General features: G+C 35.7%; 1 protein-coding gene across 10 annotated transcripts in view; it reads left to right on the top strand.

Moving 5' to 3' along the window:
- The window catches only part of TBC1D5 (TBC1 domain family member 5), a 317122-nt gene that overhangs the window by 191036 nt on the left and 102147 nt on the right, over positions 1 to 23939 (top strand). For all 10 annotated transcript variants that reach the window (XM_032746741.3, XM_030264948.4, XM_030264947.4 and 7 more), the window contains 3 exons: positions 335 to 385; positions 479 to 548; positions 5745 to 5917. In XM_032746741.3, the coding sequence (XP_032602632.2) occupies positions 335 to 385; positions 479 to 548; positions 5745 to 5917 (294 nt within the window). The remainder of the gene's footprint in view (positions 1 to 334; positions 386 to 478; positions 549 to 5744; positions 5918 to 23939) is intronic.

Here is a 23939-nt window from a genome sequence, read left to right as displayed (position 1 = left end):
TTTGTTTGGGATAAACAGTGATAGATTGTGCAGCAATCAATTATTCTAGATCAAGCATATTCAAATAATACATTGTGACATTCAGTAATTTGTTATTTGGAATAATTAGATGGTTACTTCATTGTAGTGCAGACAAGGCAGCTAATTTGTTTTTGATCTTTATAAAAAGGAAAGACTTCATTTGTTCAATGGAGTTGCTCTTTTTAATTAAAAAGGCTAGTTTTCTCATTTGCACTTTATATGAAAGTTGGCTTATAAATACATAATAGTACATGCAGAACACTGACCAAAAATAAACATTCACATTCGGATTGTTCACTGTTGCCTTTTTCAGTGAGGAAATGAAAGTTCTTTTGAATCCTGAATATCTGGAACATGATGCCTAGTAAGTTTCAACAAGTTTCTTTACATTTAATTCACTCTTATTTGTAATTGACACCTTTATTTAACACCAAGTTTCTGGGTTGTTCCCTTTCAGTGCAATGTTCACACGTCTGATGAAAACAGCAGAACATTGGTTTTCTACTTTTGAACATGACAGTCAGAAGGTAAATATTGCTTTAAACTGTACATACTGTGCTTTTAAGCAAATATGATTTTAATATGATTGATGTTATTTAAAGCTTACTAGACATCTCTTAACTTGGTTAAAGCAGTCTCAAACAAGTTTACAGTCTTTAAAGGTTCTTCAGAATTTGGTCATAAGCACTCGTGGAGTGACTTCAGTCGAGAGTTCCTGTCCGTTGAAAGATCACTTGGTAATCAAAAGCCAAGTGTACAAGCACAGATTTTTCTGTATAGGAGTGATGTCCTTGCATAGCATTTGAAAGAGTGCCTGTCATAGGCACTTCTGTGTGCTAAAAACCTGTGCAAATGTTATGTTAAATGCCTATCGGTAAAGTATTAAGGCGTGAATTATTTTCAGCTGTTTACAAACAATTTGCTTTGAAACCAAAACTTTAACCATAGGCTGTCTGTCAGTGTTCAGGATATGTCTTTCTGTGGCATAATCACTCCATTTCCTTCATTGTTTTTCTTAACCGTAGGATATTCGAACAGAGGAAATGTTTGTGCCTTCAGATCTCTGGTGTATCTGTATGGACACCACTTTAGTGTCTTTAGTAGGTTGCTGCTTTCATAAAAAAGCTTTTGCAGAGTTCTGAGTTTAGTTCCACAGAGCTCTCCTTTGCAAGGACCTCCTAGAGACTATTTAGTCCTTGCCTGATTTTTTTCATGCGTGGCAGGAAGGACAATTCCCTCAGTCAGTTGCTCAAGATTTCCTTTGATGACTTCTTTTCTTGTCTCTTTCCATCTTTATGTTTCTCTTTTTTTTTTTTTTTTTTTTATTCTGGAAAGTTATTTGTGTGATGGAGCGTATGTGTGGAGTTTCTAGCAAAATATTATTAACAGCATTATGGGTATTGCCAAGACTTTCAGTGTATTATATCCTAAAAGAGTTGGCCTCCCAACTTAGTTTGATTTTGGTTCACTTCACTATTTTTCACATGGAACATGGGGAGAATATCGAGAGTTAACAAAAACTTCATGAGAATTCAGTTGGTTATGTATGTCCATATGTGTGTGCCTAAACCTATAGTTGCAAACTGTAATTAGGGAGTACTAGTTTGAATGGTGGTTTTGTCAGTCTAATGAAGAAAAAGTTGTTCACCAAAGACTCATTTAAAACCATCTATTTCCTTTAAATATTTCATATTATTGTATATTTTATCAGATACGGAGCACTGGTGTCTTAGCCTAAACTATCTACAGTTATAAATTATTTGGATTTTGATATAATTTCAGTAGCTAGGGATAAAGCATATGAGATACAAATTTTATGAGGTTACTACATAGGCACTCTTTTTTCAATAACAAGGCTGTGAGATATGTTTCTCTGAGTGTAGATTTTCAAAATTCAGTGTATTCAAATATTTTTGTTCCAATTTCTGTGACAGGTGGTAAAGGCTGAGGTTGAGTTTCATTCCAGGAAACAGCTACGTCTGCTTACAGATTTGCAGTGCTTGGGTAGAAGGTGAAAGTTTACATTGCCCTTTCCAGTCCTTTCATGGCATAAAAAATTAACAGTGCAAAGTGAATGGATTAATATCTAGTTGTTTGTTCTTCTTCTTTGCAAACATGTATAATCTTTAATAATCCTTTCTTGTACATATGCCTTTTACAATCATGACTTTGAGGGTTAGCTACATAGTAAAGTGTGAATCTTCACAAAGGAAGCAATGAAAGCGTGTGCTTTGAGAGACATGTTACATTTTACAGCCTCTAACAGTTGTTTCCATTACTCCCAATTGCCATTAGAGGAGCTTCTCCAGCTACTTCATTCCCTAGTGGTTAATGAGAGAAATCTGTCCTCAGTTTATACTTGTACTATGTCCTAGCCTCTCTTTACTGCTGTAGCATTTGTTTCCTAAATGCGTGAATATATAAATTGTATTAGTATCGACCACCAGCCATTCCAGTTCGTGTTGTGGTAAGTAATGTTTTGTGACAGGGCTTGGTGACTCTGTTCCTAGTACTTAGCTAAAGTTTTCAGCTGCATATCTGGTGCTTTCCTATCAACAATACAGCACATTCTGAGCCATCCCTCATTTTTTCTTTTTATTGTGAACCACATTCTTTTAGTATTGATCATTCATATTTCATGCTAGTAATAGATGACTAAGCACATGCACTCAAATCTTTTTGCAAGACCTGAATTCTCACAGAAAGAAAATGGATGTTTTCTCTCGCATGGCAGATTATTATGTAGTGAGTATGAGCAGGAGCACAGTATTGTGTTGTCCACTTGGCTTTAGGCACAGGCACTGCGAGTCATTTCTAGTTAAACATTTTGGCTTGGTTTTATTAATTTATCTGAGCATCTTTCTGTTTGGGCTGTTTGTTTCACACCAGCTATGTGATTTTTGGAGCAATTTCAACTGACTAGAGGTATTGTCATTTTCTCAACCAAATTGCATGAGAGGAGAAAACAGACATGACTTTGTTGCACTCTAGTCTTCCACCGAGCTTCTTGGTGGAGTACACGGAATCAGGAGGCATGGACAGGGAAGGCTGAGTTATTGGCTGCAGCTGCTTCCTCACAGATTCTGTCATTCCTTGAAGATTTCTGTTAATAGGGTTAATTTCTGAGATGCTGATAAACTGCATTTTGATGGATACCATTTACTTATCTTGTGCTTTTAGCAATGGCAAGCCAGCTTATAGTATTGGATGCACTTAGCCATGTTTGATAGTCAGTCAGTCTGACAGTCAGCAATGTGTCAGTGCTGCATTATGCCAAGGTGCACAAATGCTGTAAGTGACAAATAACTCCAATTTTGGCACAGTGGAAGCTTGCATTAGTTTTTGATATTCACAATCTTTCGTCACTTGAGCCAGGGTTTTATAATCTGTGTTGTAATTTTGTAAAGATGGCTTGAAACCCACAGACAGCTAATGGTGTAAAGACTAAACTGAGTAATAGCTAGTCTTTTCATATTACAAGTTCAAATAAGCAGAGGGATTCTGATGTTGAGCTTTCCACATAAGGTTTTATTCCTATAATAAAGAGAAGCTTAAAAGCACAGGTCTTCAGAGTCATCATAGTTCTGAATGCATGAAGTGGTGAAGCTGAAGTTAAAGTCAGTTTGAATAAACCACAATAATTTTCATACCCCAGATGTGTGCCAAATGTGTGCACAGTCTACCAATACATAGAGTTACAGACTTTTATGACTGTTTTCACAGATAAAGCCATATGTTTATGAAAAAAAAATTAATATAGACTGACATTTAACATTAAGGTAGTATTAATATATCAGGCTTTAAGAGTGTTTTTCTTTGTAGAAGATTAATGGGTACCAGTTTTCAATATTTTGCATTCTTGCATATGACCAAGAAAATAGTGAAATAGATCTGAAATTATAGGAAATAGCAATACAATGAAGAACTAAAATTCATGGTACAAAGAGTACCACCCAGCTTGGTAGAATTTAGAAAGAATAAAGAATTTACTAGAATAATTTTAAAAATAAGGTAGGAGAAATATCCTTTTTCCATGTACCTGCAGCTGTGAAGAACTTTGGCATTTAAATAAGTGACAGCATTGCTTATTGGCCTCTAAAACACTAAATGTTTTATTTTAAATTTCTATTTTTTAGAATAGCAGAGATTTTGCATAAATACATGCCATGTCAGTGAGCTTTATTTGAGTCTGAGGGAGCTTTTGTCAAGTGATTTGCTGGAGTATCTTAAATGGATATGTCTTGATACCACAATAGCATGGTTAAACTACCACAATCTAATAGAACAGATCAGTCCCTTCGCTGCAACTGCCATAGCAAAGCAACAATTTTAAGATTTTAAGATACAATTTATAATCAATCAGGTCCTTAAATAGAAACATATTACCTGAAATCACTCCTGAACATCCTACCATATTTTCTGCAGTACAGAAATCAAATAATTAAGAAAAGGTACTTCAAGCAAACAAGATCAACACAAAAATAGACTTTTTGGTAGACATTATTAAATTTTCAATGCCCATTTTTATGTTAAACCATGTTGTAAGTGATTTTGAAATAACCACAGGAGATGACACTGGGAATAGCTAACACAACAAAAACAAACTTTGTTATAGAATGTTAAAAATAATGCTCTTTTCATAATATTGAAACAAGTGAATTTGTATCTAAACAATGTAAAGTGCAGTGAAGCCTCCTGAAATTATTAACCCTTTGAGCTGGATAATGATTCTCTATTAATATAGTGAGCAAAAGTGTAGAAAAAGGCCATTGTTTTTCAAAGTGAAACTTTTGGGTTATAGGTCATGGTGACAGATTGTAGCAAAGTCATTGCAAAATTCTTCTCTTCTTACTGTTTCAATTTTCCCTGTTTGTAACCTTGACATTGTTCCTAACAGTTTACTTCTCTCTTTTCCTGCCCCCCATCTTTCTCTTGATAGGTTTGACTTGTCCTTTTTTATTTTTGGTTCTCCTTTTTACATGTTTCCTATTCAGTGCAGTTCATTACTTGCTGCATTTCTTTCTGGCATTCTGTCTTTTTTTCAATAATACTTCACCCTTTTGAAAGAAGAATTAATTTAAAGCCATTCATGTTCAAGGATGCTAATACTCCACTGGTTTTCACTTGATGTGTGTTGTGCAGTAGATCATGGCATAGTTTGCACAGCCCTCAGGTCCAAACAACTGCTGTCTCATTGTTCTATTTCTTTTTTTCCTTTAAAAGTTTCTGATGCTTTATCAAAGCTGTGTAGGTTTTAAGGTAAAGCCACCGGATTTTTTTGTGCAAGGGAAGCCTGTTTAGAAAGGATTGTTTGAAAATAAGTTATTTCCTATTTGGTATGCAATTTATTGTCCTCTGAGGGCATATATTCTCTACTGAGTTACCATTCATCTGCTTTATTCTGGACTGACTCAGACTGCTGATATTAAAGCTAAAATAAAGCTGTCAACACTTTGTCAGAGCATGAAAAGTAAAGCATGCACATAAAAATTGATGTGCAGAATGGCAGGCACTCCTTGGCACTCCTGGGAAGGGGAATCCCACAATACCTTCTGCAGAAGTGGATGCTTGAGATTCCTCTTTTGCTGTAAAAGAAATGAGTTATTACTATGTTTATTTGGAAACCAATGTTTACAACAAATGAAATCTCCTGCACAAAATTCCTTTAGATAGTAAGACTTCATGGGTTTTTCTTTTTTTCACTCTGTTATCTCTGTCTGCAGGAGAAAGATGTCATGATAACACCTATGCCCTTTGCAAGGCCGCAGGACTTGGGGCCATCTATTGCTATTGTAGCAAAAGTAAATCAAATTCAGGATCATCTGCTGAAGAAACATGATATTGAGCTGTACATGCATCTGAACCGACTGGAAATTGCTCCACAGATTTATGGACTGTAAGTGTTTGCAAATCATTATTTAATATAATTCCTTGGGGGTTTTGTTTCACTATATTAGGAATTTTTCCCCTTAAATGGGGATTAGAGGAATAGGACTAAAAAGAAGTACTTATCTCTTAGAACTTATTTGTTTTGCAGCATTACAGTAAATGCCACCCTACTGCTGCAGTTGTGACACTGGCATTTCCAGTGCCAATAAAGTCCATTCAGCTACATGTTAGAGACCCTGATGAAGACTCCATACTCTCTGCATTAAGTAGAATCTGCACATGGGATAATAGGACATAAAAAACTATTAACATTGAGTGGTTTATTTACTTAATTTTATCACCAGTTTAGCATCAGTGAACTTTTCCCTGTTGTGTTATGGGGTTTTGGATGCTGGTAATGCAGGGGGAGTAGCATGTTAAAAGTAAAGGCAGAGGTATAATACATTGTCTGTGTACAGAGTCAGCCCAGCAGCTTTTCCATGAAGCTGCTTCATATCCAGTCAGCTGGTTGTGTATTGTATACCCCCATTCCAGGGGGGCTTATTGGGCCAGGTGTAACTTTGGATGTGGCCTTATCCACGTGTTTGTGCAGCACTGAATCCAAACTATTTACAGCTGCTGTAGTCAGTCTGGCTCAACACAGAGTGTGCGATTTTGTGAACCATGAGTAATGGTGAAATGACCTTGGTTTTGAAGAATAATCTTGCCTTCATTGTCTGGAATTCTAGACATTTGATTAATTTTGATTATTCCTTAAGGAGTTGGCAAGCCATATGTGCCGTTGCAGGGACAGCAAAAATGACCCTTTTTTTTTTTTCCTTTTTTTGCAGTGATTTAAAGATTGATTTTGCCTTAAATGAAAAAAAAAAAATTATAGGTGTGAATTTCCAAATGCATTTATGTTGTAACAACTCAATAGACAATAGAGAAAGGGAAGGAAAAGGTGACTGTAAATGTCAGGCCATAACTGCAATACTTAGCACTAAAGTCTAATTTGATGTTACTATGAAAAGTGAAAAAGTGCTGCAACATAATATACTCTCAAGAGAAGATTTGAGCTACTTATTAATAACTTACATTAGGAAGATTAATATAATTCTATAAATCTTACTTAAATACACTTTATAGATATGAATTACCTATATGGGCGGAAAAACAAGCCAAGAAAACTCAAGGTATTAAAATTACAAAGAGGACAGATTGTCCTATTACAATATTTTTTGCATAGTATTTTTTCTTAATATCCTCACTAGATAGTCTGGAGGAGAAAGCAATAAACTTCAGGGGTAATAATGAATAAGTAGACTGTGTAAATATCAAGAAAAACAAAAATACATTGTTTAATTTATGAAGACTTATGAAAACAAAGAGAGAATAACATAAGTTAAACTTCAGAAACTTGCAAACAGATGTTTTGGGGCAGAAATAATTTGAAATGTAGGTAATCATATCAGTTTAACATTTTGCCTTTCAGTAAGAGAAATAATTGCAAGAAAAAAATATATTTTAACTCTAAACATAATATTATAACAGAAGAATGATTCAGTTTGGTGTGGCATAAATAGAACTGAAAGTGAATAAAGAAATTTACAGTTAAGAGAATGAATTATGAGAGAGAGTTTCAGACTAACTATCAGGAAAACCTTACTAACAGGGAGCTGTTAGACTGTAAAATAATATATTAAAATTGACAAAGGAAAAGCCATCAGAATGTTTTAAAAACAGGTTTTGAAAAGCTCTCAGAAATGGGTGATAGCATAAAAACAGAGTCTGCATTGGTAGGAGAGGAAAGTGGGTTAATTGTGAGGTCATATCCTGCTCTGATTTCTGATTTGATATAGACAGGAGAAAAAGAAAGGGAAAGGAGCATGACTGTGTTGTATTATTCTCACCTTTAATGATTTCTGAACTCTTCAGAGTGTAATTTCCAGTAGTGAGCCCACTGACAGTCTGAGATGCTGTATCTTTTTCTGTATTTAACATTTCTTGGACTAGAAACATAATTTCTTAAACAACATTGTTTATCAATAATATCTTAACCTAACCAAACTGCAGAATTCATCTGAGTTTTTTGTTAAGGTTTATTGTTTTGCTGAAGATTTACCAACAATAAATATTCATCTGTCAGCCTTGATACCACTGAAAAAATATACAAATGGTAGAAGGAAGACTGGGAACTTTGCTCAAAAATATTAAGGCATTCCTAGATGAGCATGAAAGGCCTGTATTTAGTAGCAGTCTACCCTAATTTGCACAAGTTAGAAAGTTCACTTATTTTAAAATTTAGTATTTTATACTTTGCATCGTTCTCTAACCTTCTGGGGTAACACAAAAACAATTATTTGCACTTTCATGCGGTTGATTTGGTGCTTTCAAATACATCTTTTTATTTTTCAAACACTAGCAAGACTTGTTCTGCTGGGAGGTCAGGTACCCTAGCTGGTTGTACATTTCCATGTTCAGAAACTGTCCTTTACAATAAAATGATTACACACTTCCTGAAATTATGCTTACCTGCTTACAAGACCAAGTTTAACAGGCATTTCAGTGTGTGTGTGGTACAACTCATTAATTTTGGTTGCTGCCCTGTTTTGAAGTTTTAGCTCAAAGCAGTAGATTACCTTCTCTTCCAGAATGCAGCAGTGAACAGACTTCACATTCCCTGGCTGTCTCATTATACTGCTGACAGGGAAGAGAACCCGGTTAGGTACAGCAAGGTATACTGGGTCCTGGCTGTGCCATACTTCCATGCTCTGGAAGTTCAAGCTGGTGTATCAGACAGCCTTAGCACAGAGATTTCTGTATTTGGAAATTTTGAGATTGCACTTTCATTCACTTGCAGTCAGCACTGCTTGTCCCTCTGATAATTATTCAGCTGCTATTAATATCAGCTGGAATGGAACCAGCAATACAGAGATAAAAGGTTTGTGCCTTATCTTTCCTCAGTCTTCTTTCTTTGCCTTGTCTCTAGCCTAGACCCCAAGATAATGTTTCACAGAATAACATTGTTTCACTCTCCTGGTAGTACTGTGAATAGTCTAACCAAACTATAATAATTATCTAATCATATCTAATTTTGTACTTTGTAAAGTCAGGTACAAGAATGGTTTGAAAATAAATGGAATTGATTACATTAATAGTTCCGTGACGTGCTTCCTGATAATAAACCTTTCTCTAAATAAAGAGAAAAAATTGCTACGATTGAACATGAAGATTGGATATTCCGAAGGGTTGACAGATTGAGTATTCAGTTTAATTTTAAAATTAGAGGAGTTAACAATGATTAATGTCCTAGATTAATTGGTACTCTGATGTTAATTTCTTTGACCCTTACATCTAATTCAAGTTAAAGTACAAAATATTGGAAAATGATACTGCATTTTCCACAGTGGCCAGTGTTTGCAGGGACAAATAAGGCAGGTTAGGCTCTCAGCTTGAGAAAGGACAGGGCTTGAGGAAAGTCTTCATATACCTGTATTTTAGGACATTATCTTCCATTTAAAAGAATTTGTAGTAGGCAGCTTCTTTTACATTTCACTGAAAAGATGAATCATTTGGAAATGTCCCACATAATATTATTACCACTTTATTTTATTTTATGTACTGAGGGAGAATTATATTGCACCAAATGAATTTCTTATGGAACTGCATGCAATAAGTACAGCCATTATATATGTAAATATATATATATATTATATATATTTATATGATACAATTATATAGATATGATACAGTTGTATAGAAATAATACACAGAAAGACAATGACAAGGCATAAGGATAAAAAGCTTTATTGAAGAACAAAAATTAAATGTTGGCATAAACTCACCAGCTTCTGCATCATAACACTGATGGCAGTATTATAATGGTAAAGCAAACCCTTCCTAAGCACGTATCCAAGAGACAATGGAAGCACGTGCAGAAGTGAACATAAATATTTCATGGTGGCCTTAGCTGAGCACCAGAACCCTCTGAGGACACTGGGCACACGACTCTGCCTCGCGCTGCTGCTGCGCTCTGCGGCCATCGGTCATGGAGACGCTGCCCGCTGCCGCTCGAGAGGCGCTCGGGCTGCAGGCTGCCACTGCCTCGGCACTTCAGTGGGAAAGCCCTCCTCGCGAGGCAAAGAAATGCAGAACAAAGGAGAAGGGTGCAAACTAAGTTGCAGGGAACCAGACACGAGTACAGATCTGAAGGTAGCGTTGGAAAGGTTATGTTACGGTAACATCAACAGCAGATGTGCTGTTCCACTAGTACTATTCTTACTTGCTTTGCTGTGAGCACTGCTGTGGGGCATCCACCTGTTTTAGTTTCTCACCCGTGCCATTATGGTACCAGGCAGTATTCTTTTTCGTAATCAGATTGGTCTCTGGAGGGAGAATTTAAAGGATTTTACTTGTATAGTAAAGGAACATAAATCATATTCATTGTATCTGAAAAAAAAAAAATCCTACCTCTTACCAGAATAAGAAATCTTTATGATCTACAAAAAACTATGTCAAAGGTCAGTATTGCTAAGGAGAACTTTTCAGATCATGCAGGATGCCTGAGTTTATTTTGGATTCTCACACCAAAAGAAAATGAGATAAATACATGACATGGTCCAAACCCATTGCATTTCCTCTATAGCTTTTAATCCAGTGTCATCAATCAATTGGACAGCAATTACAATGAAAGCAACTTTGAGGTATTTGCATGTAGTAGAGGAACCACCAAAATCTGGCCTTGCTATTAAAAGACAAGTATCTGGCAGTGAGTATGTAGAAAAGGGTAAGACTAAGCAAATACAAAGTCTTTCTGAATAAAGCAGTAATTCTCATTTGAATGTCTAGGACCAAATTAATCATGAACTTCGTATCTGGAACTGCTGTTGATTTCCATACTTATTTTCTGTTTGAATTAAACAAAGCATTATATATAAAACAGATTTTAATGGACTGTAAATGACGAGGCCTTTCTAAGAAATGTTGGTGTCCCACAAATTACAAGATACATTGTACTGGATTTTTATATAGAGCTTTTGGGGGCTGACTCAGGTATCTGAAGACGTTACTATGAATTCTATCTTGCATAATGAAAAAAGTACAAGGAAATTAAAGAAGTAAGACAAAATCTTTCTAAGTTAGCTGACAGAAGGAAACATCTGAAGCTACTTTCGGAAGCTGCCGTGTATTTTTATGGAGACAGGGATTTGCCTCAGTTACTGCTGCCATACCAATTGTACTGCAATGGTTTACTAATTCAAATTACTTCCTCTTTGCAAATAAATGAGGACAACTCTTGAAGATCAGGGTACGTATCTTACCTCGTGTAGCAAGCAAATCCTGCTTAACTTTAAAAGCTGCTTTTCTTCTGTTTTGAAGTACGGCTACTCACCCTTTCATGTTCTTAAATGACAGATAATCTGTTCCTCATTGTTGGAGGAAAAAAGTTTTTTAGTTCATTGATTGAAAAACATGTATATTTCATTTTGTATTGCTTCTCGTTGTGTATTAGGTTAAAAATTACAAGATTATGAACTTGTGATTTTATCCTTTTTCCCAATTGTCACAAGTAGTATTTTAGTTTTACCTCTGACTTTAAGATTTTAACATGTAAATGCTGTAAAAGACCACTCTATAAACAGAATGAAGGATTGGTTGAGGTGTCAAAAGTGTTGTCAGAGTTTTACTCTCCTGCTGCATAATTATGTGCTGAGATGATAATGAGTAGTACTGGATGTCTGTGAGGATGGAATGCAGATTTGTCATTTCAATGCTCCTTGATGCAGGTGATGTGCTTCCCATATGAAGTACAGGGAATTATCTTTATCTGGGAAGGAAACAAGCAAGCCAGCTTCCATTTTGACTTTTATTGCATACTCTGAAAAGAAAAAACCTAGTGGCATTAAACATAAATAGGCTTAAAGACCACTGGATTTTAATAGAATTAGTATCTTCTTAAATCGGTGATGAATTTAGTAGGAATATAGACAGGTGCATAAAAAGCTATGTTTGTCTTTTTTTTTTTTTTTTTCTTTTTTACTTGCATAGACAGTAGCTGTTGACTATAAAACCAGAACAATGTCTAGAAAATCTCTATTCCAGTAAGGAATTTAGGGTGCCATATATCAAGTATTTACCTCCTCTTCATTTTCTTTATACTTAAATCACATCAGGTGTTCAGGTTAACCAGGTAATGTTTAATTTAGTGCACCATTTTGTTTCTTTCAATGACATGGAACTTAGTCTAGAAAACGCATCTTGGAAATTGGTACATAAAAGGCAATAAGTAGGTCAAGTAACTATTGCAGAAAGTAATTATCTCAGCATATGCCTAAAAAATGAAACTATGCTAACATGCCTGTGCTGACATGATGTCAGGAGGCAAAATACAGCACTTTGGACTTCAGCACTTGCTAGTAACCAAGACATTTCCTGTATAATCCAGTCCTGTGGATAATTCATGTTTTGGTGAATTCAGATGAAGTGAGTGCTTCATCCTCACTGTTTATTCTTACCAAGTCTTTATGAATCGAGTTAGTATGGGCATGCAATCACATGTGATTAGCAACTCCTTAATTTTCCTGTGACGACATACCTTCAGAAAGTATAATGAAGTATTGAAGAGAACCACGTGCACCATCCAGCAGGAAAAGACCATCCTGTCATCAGTTCTTTAGATAAAAGTCAATGTCCAAAACTTGTCTGAAGGCTAATAGAAACATTTCAAAATCTTTTGTGTCATCTTGATGCACTTTAAAAAGAGCCACACAAAGCAGACCCTCTGCTACAATCCAACAAGTCCAATAGTAAGGGATAGTAAACACAATTTAATGCATAAATTGTAAAATTTAGAAGTTATACCAAACTGGGATCTAGTGGGTAATGCAGGTAAAAAAATTTTGTTTGAAATCTTTAAACAGATCAGCATGAAATACTTAAATGCATAATGTTGGCCTGCTGGAAGCAGAGGTAAATCTCATTAAAAAAAACCCTAAGGTTTTAATACTTAGTCATTATTCCATGTCAGAACAAACTAGGCCATTTTGAATTTTTCTAGGTGGAGAGAAGGATGACAAGGAATTGCATTTGAGAAAAAAGCAATTGATATTGAACTGCCTTGAGGTGTGGGATGTCAACTTTAGGGATAACACAGTCTTCAGTCTGAGTTTCCCTTAGCCTAGGACATGTTAATCATCTGTCTCTTCAGGGTCATTTTCATCTGAGTTCTTCATTTTAGCAGAAAATTATATCCTGAAACCACAATTCATCACTAATGAAAATGTTGTTGAAAATTAGGGAAATAGTAATTCTGAAGGAATATGGCCAGTCTGCATTTTCTCTAAAAGCATCTGATTGCCCAGTAGAATGCAGTTAATTGGGAAAATGAAAGGCAGTATAATGTCAGCATTGGGAAGAATGCTTCCTTTTTGGGTTTTCTCCACACCAAAGTAATAATTCACCAGGTAGTCAAGTCATTCTGCTTCCACTTCAGATACCAAGATTAATTCTTGGATAGCCCTTTCTACCCCTTTGGACAGTGTTCTCCCTGCCCTTCAGCCTAACCAGATGTTACAGATTGAGGTGAGGGGTTTGGGTGAGGGAGGGGGGAAATATGGAGCCTACAGACAACTGATATAATTCCCCTAATGTGTTCTGAATTTTCTCTGGCAGTTGTTGGGAGTTCTTGGGTTTGAAATATACATAACAGGGTTGGAAGTCCATACAACAGTAAAAGATCCTGCCCTGAAAATAATGCAGCAGTCTGTCCTAATTTTTTAAATGGGTGAGCTGGATAGTACTTCTCCATGACCTTGTGAACCTCTTTCCAACATCTTGTTAAGAGTCGTAGAAGCCTCATCAATAAAAAAAAAATCTTGTTCCAAATAGGTGCATGCCTTGAGTATCTTTTCTGATTCTGATGTGGTTTTGAGCAGGAATTTTTAAAAGTTCCCTATGAAATATTAAAGCAAGCCATCCATATCTGAAGAATAAAATCCATTAACGCAGGTCACAGGAATAGGTTGCTCAAGAGTAGTGCTGTTAATTAGGGTGCACAATTTTGTGTAACTTTTGCATATTGTATGAATTCACAATATTTTAGTCTAGGTAAAGCATGAAAAATTATGTTTGGGGAACATTTCTAAGAATAGAGTTATTTCACTGATGTAAAGCTGTAAAAATGGGGATAATATTTCATCACACCTCATACTGAGTGTAATAGCAAGAGGCTCTAAAGGGTTAAGGTACATAACTTAGCAGGAAGTTTCCACAGATTTTGGCAAGAAGAGAAAATCTGTGCACAGCATTGCAAAATAGAATTGTCTAGTGAAAGAGAACAAAAGCAGAAGAGAAGAGAAGGAGCTTTTTTCTAATACATATTTTGAAATCAATGATCAAGTCATATTTGAATCTTTACAGAAAGCCAAGGGTGCTACCCTTCTATATTATTTCTCTGAAAATACTCTCAGCACAGCATTTCCAGCTTGGTATTGACTGCCAGTGATGACTCCCTTGAATTTCCAGATAGCACTGTTTCTAAGGAAAAAAGGCCATGGATGCAGCTAGACTTTGTTGTTCACTATGGAACGTGTTGGTAGCAGAACAGCAATTCTTCACAAATTTCAGAGAAACAAAATGACATGACCTAATATAACGTCAGCTTGAGAAGTCCATGAGAGAGCACTGCCTTTCATAGACCTTTAATTGTCATCACTTTTAATGACCTGCTTTTCTTTACTTCTTATTACCTTATTTGAAATTAGGACCATGGTTAACATATTTCCTTTGATTAACTTTCATACACTTTTTTTTCTGAAAAGGTGTCCTATATAATGATCTTTGAATGCCACAGAAGCAATATCTTTTGCTTGTGGTATTGAGAAAGGGAAGAGAGAAAAGAAATTTCTTTTTTTTTCTGGATTTTAAGTTCGCAATATAATATAATGCAGAAAACATTAGATAATGAAACTCCTGCAGCTCCTGACTGCTTGTTACTCCTACCAGTAATGTTACCAGGCTTTTTTTCACAGAAGTGGCAAAGTTAGTAAAAAATATTTTCATACTTTGGATAAATCTATACGCATACCCACATGTGCAGTGTAGCAGCAGAGCTGTGTAACATGTTGTATGTTATAAAATATCTGTACAGTGTTTAACTCAAAATTCCACATATCTAAATGAAGTCTTTAGTTGTGCTGTGTTTACAGCACACACAGTGAATGTTGTATGAGCTGTTAGAGTCTAAGCTTGGGCCTTGCAGTTTATTCTATTTCTAACAAGCACGTGTAGGAATAGCATGAAAAATCAGTAATATCAGGTTCAGGGGGTCTTTTACTAATGGAGATACAGTTGGCAAGAAGTACATGAGACATTTAGAATCAAAGAATTCTCATTGTCTTACTTATCTATGAGAGAAATCACAAAAGAGTAATGTCACAGAAAGCTTACAACATAACAGCATGCTTAGTAACTAGAAACATTAATTTGTATAGACTGAGCAGTAGAAATATAATGTCATCTTTGACTTTAGCATTTGTATATTAGTATCAATGGTTTGGCATGCTATTTATTGAAAAGCTGTTTAAAATAATTGAAATAGATTTATTTCTCCTTTTTCTTACTTCAATAATTGTAATCAGAAAAACCTTTTTAATGGTGTAATCCAAATGGTGTCATCCAAATCCAGCTGAAGTACGTAGTTATACATCCTGCTTTAATGTACATCTGAGCTCTGGGGCTCTCATGCTGAAACACATTCCCTGATTTATCTTCTGTCTAAACTATTTCTTACATTATGACTCTGTGCTGCAGTCTTTGATATTCCCTGTGACATCATGAGACAGCTGTGTTACATTGTGTTTAAGCAGTACTAAACCTTTAAACTTTAAACGAATATTTTTCTTCTCAGAGGTATAAATAGAATATGTAATAAGCATCTGTGGGATATGCAATTAATGTCACTTGTGAGGAAAGGCCTTCATGATGCACTTGGGTTTTGGCACTCTTAAATTATGAGCTCTTTACTACACTCATGGGATAAATTCCATATCCCCCAGATGCTTATTATGTATCTTCCATCTCCCTTAATTCCTATTAGCTGGATTAGTAGTTGTTGTGATGTTGAGGTTTATGGTAATTTAACTGGGGTGGTTCTTAGTGATCAATAAATAAACTTCAAAAGTTTAGTAATTTTTATTTCCTAGCAATTCCAGTGTGTATAGCTGTAACACTAGTGTGTTAGCTATAGTGTTACAACACTATAGCTTTACACTAAGTGCTGGTTGGATATACCAAAAACTTTAGTCATCTATACACACTGGTCTATCCATTACCTAAATTTAAAAAAAAAAAAGCAAATTTATAAAAGCAAAATATTTCAATAGCAAAAGATGGGCTGAGTTGCAGTGCTGTGGTGTGACTAATATTACCTTAGACACCGACAAATGTTTAAAAAAATAGTTTACATAGAGAATAAATATTTTTTGCTAAATGATGATATTATTAATGTTCTAGTCACAGTCATTATCTGGAGAGTTTGTCAGACTGGTACAGAATGGCCTAGATTAGTTGTCAACTCAGGAGCAAATAAGATTTTTAAAAGACTCAATAAAGTCCAGTGATTAATTGCTATATATTCTGATTCATGCCTATCCCATTTTATCTAATTTAATAAAAGTCTAAAATGATGATTAATCCTTTCACATCAGCAGTTGCTGGTACATCCATTACATGTCCAATCTGAATTCCTCTGCCAAGGAGTTAACTACTATTTTGAACTTGGTGTGAAAAATATCATTATAAATTTCATTAACCTGATCATCAAATTTAAAAAAGTCAACTCGTAAAATCCATTACTACATATCATGCATCGAAGATTAAAAACTGGTCCTTAGTGGGCAGGAATAGCCAGGATTTAATTCCCACAGCATATGTTTAAAGTGCTCATATGACATTATTGTATCTGTAATTATCAGAATTTTATGTTTATTAACCCAAGTGAATTAAGAATCTTGTTTTGCGTAGAATTTAGCATGCGTGTTAAATTGACCACTAATTCAGAGCTTATCAATGTATATGTATTTACCACAAATGCAAAGATATTTGTTTAACATATTGTAATCCTTTTAGCTTTTAGAGGATTGCCTTCCTTTAATTTTTCCTTCTTGGACAAAATAATTTACTTTTTCAGTGCTTTCAGTTGGGTGTCTTGGTATGGATCCCCATGGGTGACATTGGTATAAATTTTACTTCAAGTATTCCTTCTGTGAAATATTTGAAGTATTTCAAGTTAGCACTATGTCTCAACCATAACTATCTCTTCCTCTGCGCTAAGGTGGTTTTTCCCATCCATGGTTAGATCCGAGAGACACCTCTCCATGCTGTATGCTAAACATGCCTCAGCCCAGAAATACCCACAAAGCCTTGCAGATATGGGGTGGGCTTGTCATTTATTTTTGTGAGGGTTGCACAAGTTGGAAATTCACTAAATGCATGAAAAATATACAGCGGGAGAGCTCAGAGAAGCTGAGTTCCCCCATCCTGCTGCTGGGGCAAGGCACAGAGTACCAGCAGTTTCCTTAGGAAACAGCAGCCGCAGCAGCCAGTGCCCCAGCAAACCCCACCTAAGCTGTGCGCAAGGGGTAAATGTTTTTACAGTAGTGTATGGAGAGTACCACAGGAAAAAACTGAAAGTAGCTGGGACAGGCAGAAAAACAAGCCAGCTGTTCTCTGGTCTGTTTTTCACTCGTGGCTGCAAGCTGCAGACCCATTGTTGGCTCCCAGCAGAAGGATGAAAGTCACAGGGTTTGAGAAAATAGGAACTGTGGGGGTTTTGCCAAACCAAAACTATCACTATTTTACTACTTTCTTTTATTTTCTTTATTGGAACAAATGTGAAAAGGCACCTCCCTTCTGAAAGAGGTTTCTGACTGCAGGATCCGCTCGGGCTGCAGCTGTAAAATGGAGGCACGGCAGGTGCTGGATAGAGATGCCCCCGTGAGCCGCGGCTCTGCCGGCTGCACTTGGCACAGCCCGAGGCTGAGGTGCTTCAGACTGGCACAGCTGTCATTACATGCTGCAGGGAGCTGTGCAGCTTCACAGCTTGGTGTAGTTTCACCTTACACATCCTTCCTTGGCCTGTACTAATGGCTTTGCCCATCTACCTTACCCCTGCTTTCTGTAGAAACATTCTGTGTTGCAAAATATTTCTTCATGGGAAGGGTTGTCCAACACTGGAACAGGCTGCCCGGGTATTGCCATCCCTGGACGTGATGTAAGAGGGGTGTAGATGTGACCCTTAGGGATATGGTTTTGTCATGGACTCGGCAGTGCTAGGTTGGACTCGATGATCTTAGAGGTCTTTTCCAACCTCAATGATAATACAAATACATAGAAAAAGATGAATTTCGAAAGAGTAGAAAGACCCTTTTTTATCTACAGCATACCTACTTGGTGGAATATACTTTTCTTACTCCATTTGCAGATAACTAGCATCATTATTTCAATAGCTAATCGTGGCAGTGCGAAAGTGTTTCAAAACAGCCAGATGAATCATCAGATATGTATATCACATATTCAGTTTATCAGGTGTTGGACTTGGGAATGCGCATTTGCACCATAGTACAGCTTAGGTTCTACTCATAAAATGAAAGAAGGAGAGCACCTAGATTATTTTAGTCTTGGATGGACTAAAATTTATTTCTAAGACTCACCTTTAAATAAAAAAAAAATTGTCCATTGTAAAATCCTTGCCTTTGACAAACTTATTCTTTAAATTAGCTTTAACTTACCTTTTGATTCATTAAATGTTGGAATTAGAGCAGCTTTTTCTTCTAGGAAATGGTTTAAATCATCTGTCTGCAGGACTTCACATGAACACATGAACAGCATAAATAAAAAATCCTCAATAGAGGTTGCAGGTTGAATGTATGTGGTGTAATAGCAACTCCCAAAAATTTCTCTCTATACTTTATGGGCTGGAATAATACCCAGCTATATTTCATAGGGTCCTTCCTATAAAATTTTGTAACTTGTATGAGTTTATGAACATTACAGAGACTTTTCTTAACTTTGTGGAAGAGTTCATATTAATTATCTCCTGTGGAAAAAGACAAGCAATGCTACACTTCCATAAGAAAGTTTTAAGGGCTTAAGACCTTGTCTTAATTTTACTCTCTTTTTACATTTGAACAGTTCCCATTCCACTGAAAAATTTCAGGTATCATTAGTTGTCTTTTGGTGTGTGTCCATTGCTGAAAAAATTGCAGTATATTCTCTTGAGATGCTTTCAGTAAACAGCATTTGACTTGAATGCTGAAGCACCTCACAACACAAGCCATCTATAATAAAATTTTTCACCAGTATTTCGGAATCTTCCAAGTACCCAGATATTTATTTTTTATTAAGCCTTAAAAACTGGTAACAGTTACAGGATTTTCATAATTGGCACATTTAGTTTGGTAGCAAATGGAACTATCATCAGAAGACAAGACAACATGGTAAATATGTGGTTAGTGGAAGAAAGTTTGAGAGATGGTTAAATGACATACTGTGTGAAGGTTTTGCTGGAAGAGGAGGAGAATGTAGGAGGGAAGAGATGGGGAGACTAGACGTGAGACCTCACCAGCTGAATTGCTGAACCTGGAGAATATGAGGTGTGTTTGCAGTGTAACTCAGTCGTTAAATAATGCACAAGGGTTTATCTCATACAGCCAGTTGCAGCACTCGACTGGTAGTCAAAGGATGAAATAGATATCCAATGTGTAAACCTAAGCATATGTAAAACAGGTAAACATAGGTTAGCCTTGAACACAGTTTCTCATTCTTTGTGTATGTGTAGGTGTGGATAAAGTCCTACATATGCAGAAACTGTTAAAACCCAAATTATTTAGCTAACTCCTAAGCAACACACTGGCAAAAAAAAACTGGTTCAACTGATTTCACTATGAGTAAGGGGAGAAAGAAGGTTCTTCTTTTTTTTCCCGTTTCCTCTAGTTATAAAAATTACAGTGATTACACATCATAAAGCCTATCTGTAATAAAACGCATCAGCTGGCCAAGGTTTTCATCGCTCACTCAATAATCCATTAATACAGCAACGCTGCCCAGGCATCTTTATAATACCAACTCGGAGGTAATTTTAATCAGCTAGACCAGCTGGTATTTAACAGCAGCTGCTGGAGACGCCACAAATATACTCAATAGCTGACATCTTTATTTGCAGTTTTTCAAGGGGAGAAGAGATCCTCCTGTGGTTACTTATATTAAGCTCCCTTTTTTTTTTTTAATATAAGTATTGGTACCAGAGGGTAATACCTGAATGAAAGCAGGAATAGAGTTAATGCAAAAAATAAAACATACATTCTTGGAGTCAGAGGGCTTTTTCATGAAGTCCTCCTCATAAATGAACAAAAAAAAATAAAGCGTGGATGCCAGCTTTGTTGGAGTTTAGACCCTTTTCCTGGTACATTTACACTAATCTCAGACATGGCTTGCGGCATAAAATGTACTCTGCAGTGCTGCATCGCCCTATCTTACTGGAGCTTTCATGTCTCTCCACGATATAAATATGTGATAAATAGTGCTCTTGGTAGGAAAAAAAGTGATGCTTGCTCACATGTGTTCAATTTTAACTGACATGTACTTCTTTTGTCCTCAGTTTTGGCTTAGAGCGTCTGCATGCAGGATTGTATATGTATATATCTATGCTTAAAGACACGGGTGTTTGTGTATAAATAATATACAATATGTTTATTTGTACTTCTCATCTCTTATAAGGCTAGAGATGAAATCAGTAACTGAATAAAGCACCACTCTCTGCAGCAGTAAATGTGGAATATTATTTCACATTGGATTTGGGGGGGAACAAGCAGAGGCAACACGAAGTTAACAGTCACAAACACATTATAAATAAAAATTTAATTACACTTGCGGGAGCTTGGCTTACAAAGCTCACAAATCCATAATGGAGCTTGCTGGTAATAAAGGCCTGATCTGTTTGCTAAACTCCAATATTCCTGTCCTCTGTATCACTTTTTTTACATAAAACTTCAGTTTCTGCATTGATTACCAATTGCAAAAAAGACTGACTTCACTGTTAAACAGTTTTTTTCTGTCAGATACCAAATGCCATATTTCTTTATTAAGAAAATAGTTATGACTCCTAGGTAGGGCAGGGGAGGTGCCATAAGAAGTGTAAGTATATCTATTTTTGTTGACTATTTATAATATATCATGGATTAGTTATATCATGGATGTGATCTGTATTTAATATGAATTTGAGTTTCTGGAAAAAGGTTTTTGTTAATTTATGAACAAGTTCTGAGGCAGAAGCTTCTCTAATGAAGATTTCAATAAATGCTTAAATGAATAGTTTAAATGAATATGCACATTGAAGAAAACATGGTACGGTTAAGCTGGCGTGTTTCTAGGAAATAGCAGTGAAAACAGTACATGTTCTTCATTTTTCTTCTTTCTTTAATTTCAAAATCTCATGTTGAAAAAAGTTGATAGTGTAAAGGAACAAACCTGAGTACATAGATCTAAATCCCTAAACCAATTTGGGGCAATAGTAGTCATTTGCAGGTACTAATTTGTTAGTCCCAGGGAGTTACCTCTCTATAGTCAAATATGGATCTGTCTGAGACTGTGATTGACTACTGCAAATTAAAATCCAGTGACAGAATAGGATTACTGAGGTTGCAATTTGACTAAAAAATACTTAGCAAGCATGTTTTCTCTTATTTGTAGTGAAAACAGTTTGTTGAAGTTTGTTTAGTATGTTTGACAACAGACAGTTTGATATATTGCTGGGCACAGCAGTAGGTTGGACTTGAGTAGTATTAGCTTTCACTGTTTTGATTAATTGTAATTGTTTCCATGAAAAGGCATGTTTTACGTACAACTCATAGTTCTGGAAAACAGAAGTCAACTTGCAAGATCTGTAATTACTGTTCTGAGTTAGCATATAAAAAAAAGCTTGGAGAACATGCAGGCAAATCACAGTAGGGTTTTTTTGTATGTCTGTTTATTTTGTATGGGATTGCATCTTGTAGCTTTTATACACTGTTCCTTGTCTAAGGAAATAAATCTTAGGTTTTATCTCTTCTTGTACGCTGCAGTGTGCTTTTAGATATATTTTTGAGTTCTACATTGTAGTTTCAATCTTGGTACAGTGAAATTTTTAGTGTTTTCCATCATCAGTAACAACAACAACAACAACAAAAGGTCAGCCTGGAGACTCCCCTGTCTCCTTCCAGCCCCACACATTCCTGAAGGGAAGGAAAAAGCATTCTGTAACAGAATGTAACATTATCTTTACATTCTGTTTTCACTGGTTAGAAAAAGACTGCCTTTTCCCACTCTTAGAATGAATTTTCTAGTTTTCCTTATTTTCTTCCTTTTTTTAATAAATATTTTATTTTCAGTGTATCGTCAGGAAAGGGAAATAGATTATTATTTTTGTATTTAGGTAAAAAAAAAAAATCACTGATGTGTTTAGATGTAAGCCAATACCAGCATAGTAAAGGATGTCAACTATTATTACTAATACCATCTTTCATTTATATAGTGCTTTCATCCTAAAAGATTGTAGTTGCCGGAAAATGTAGATTTAAGCCAAAAACACAATTAAAAATATATCTCCTTGTCCTAGCATGTTAGCTTCGAAGTATTGTTTGTCAGTTTAACAGACAGTATCAAAATATCTTTCTTCTGCTTTGCAGATGCAAAAATGCACCATGAACTGAATATGCTGAAAGTACTGTTAAACCATCTCTAGAAGGAGAGAAATTGGTTTTATAGGTTCCTCATTTTATGACATGCTTTCTTCTCAGATTTTAATATTTTGCAACATGTTCTGAAAGGAGAAATGAATAGATAGTGTTTTTCTATATCTGAAACATGTAGGGGCATCACAACCTACCTGAATTGTTCCCTAGACAGTATTAAAAAGAAAGCAGTAATATCTAAATTGTGGAGGGAGGCAACTAGGTTTCTAAGTGTGGTGCCAATGTTTGTAGTCAACAATGAGACATAAAAAAAATTGTAGCCCATGTTGATAGCAGCAGGGTTTGAGGTTTGTGTTATTAGAGCTTGCCTAAAAGTATTAACACACAACTCATGTATAGCCTTCATATAAACTATGTTCTATTATATATTTTGGGGGAAAATAAAAATCTGTAAAGCATGAAATTGTGGTGTTACAAAACGATTATTTCTAAAAGTGAATTATCTCGTCTCATAGTAGTACTAGCTTGGATTGCTCTGTTAGATGTCAGGTGGTTTATTTCTGAGCAAAATACAAATTAATAAGTGTACATTTTAATACTCACCTAAGCCAGTGACAAGAAAATAAATACTACATTTTATTTACCTTGCAGTTAACAACCATGTGTCATTGCGGCATCTTTTATGGAAAGGAACTTTATTTAAGTAGCATAAACTTGTTGGATGGGCTTCAATTAAATGATGATTTGTTAATGCAAATGTGTAGCGAATGACTGGTAGTACATCTGTCTCTTCATCCATAGGCCATTACTGTGCAGCATTAGCACATGATTGTAAAAAACTGGAAATCATTATATGCAGGTAGTACATATTCAATCAATTCTGACCTTATGTCTCTGACGAAATAAAAAAAAAAAGGATGCAATTTAAATGATATTTAATCTGAACAAAAAAAAGCAGGGGGAGAGAATCTTTGAATATCGACGATTCAAGCTGTTAGATGATGTGAGGTGACTGCTGTTTGGAATTGATTGTTATTGGTGGCCCCAGTGGGGAACAGCCAGTACATTAATCCTCTCTTACTCCTCCCTCATGCTCCTCCAATCCAAATAGTATTTTTGTTTATATTAGGAAATAAATACTGTTTATCTTTAAATTCCCTTTTTTTTTTTTTTTACACCTCTTTTGGAGATTGAAAGGAAAAAGCTCTGTATTGATGACCAATGTTAGCCAGCTAAGCAGGCAGTGACAATTAATACAACAAAAAACCATACAATTAGCTTCAGTTCCATAAGTGTCTAATGAGCCATTTGTCAGTCTTT

The sequence above is a fragment of the Taeniopygia guttata genome, chromosome 2 (genome assembly GCF_048771995.1).
Source record: "Taeniopygia guttata chromosome 2, bTaeGut7.mat, whole genome shotgun sequence".
Taxonomy (NCBI): Eukaryota; Metazoa; Chordata; class Aves; order Passeriformes; family Estrildidae; genus Taeniopygia; species Taeniopygia guttata.
This window is presented reverse-complemented; position numbering and strand designations above follow the sequence as displayed.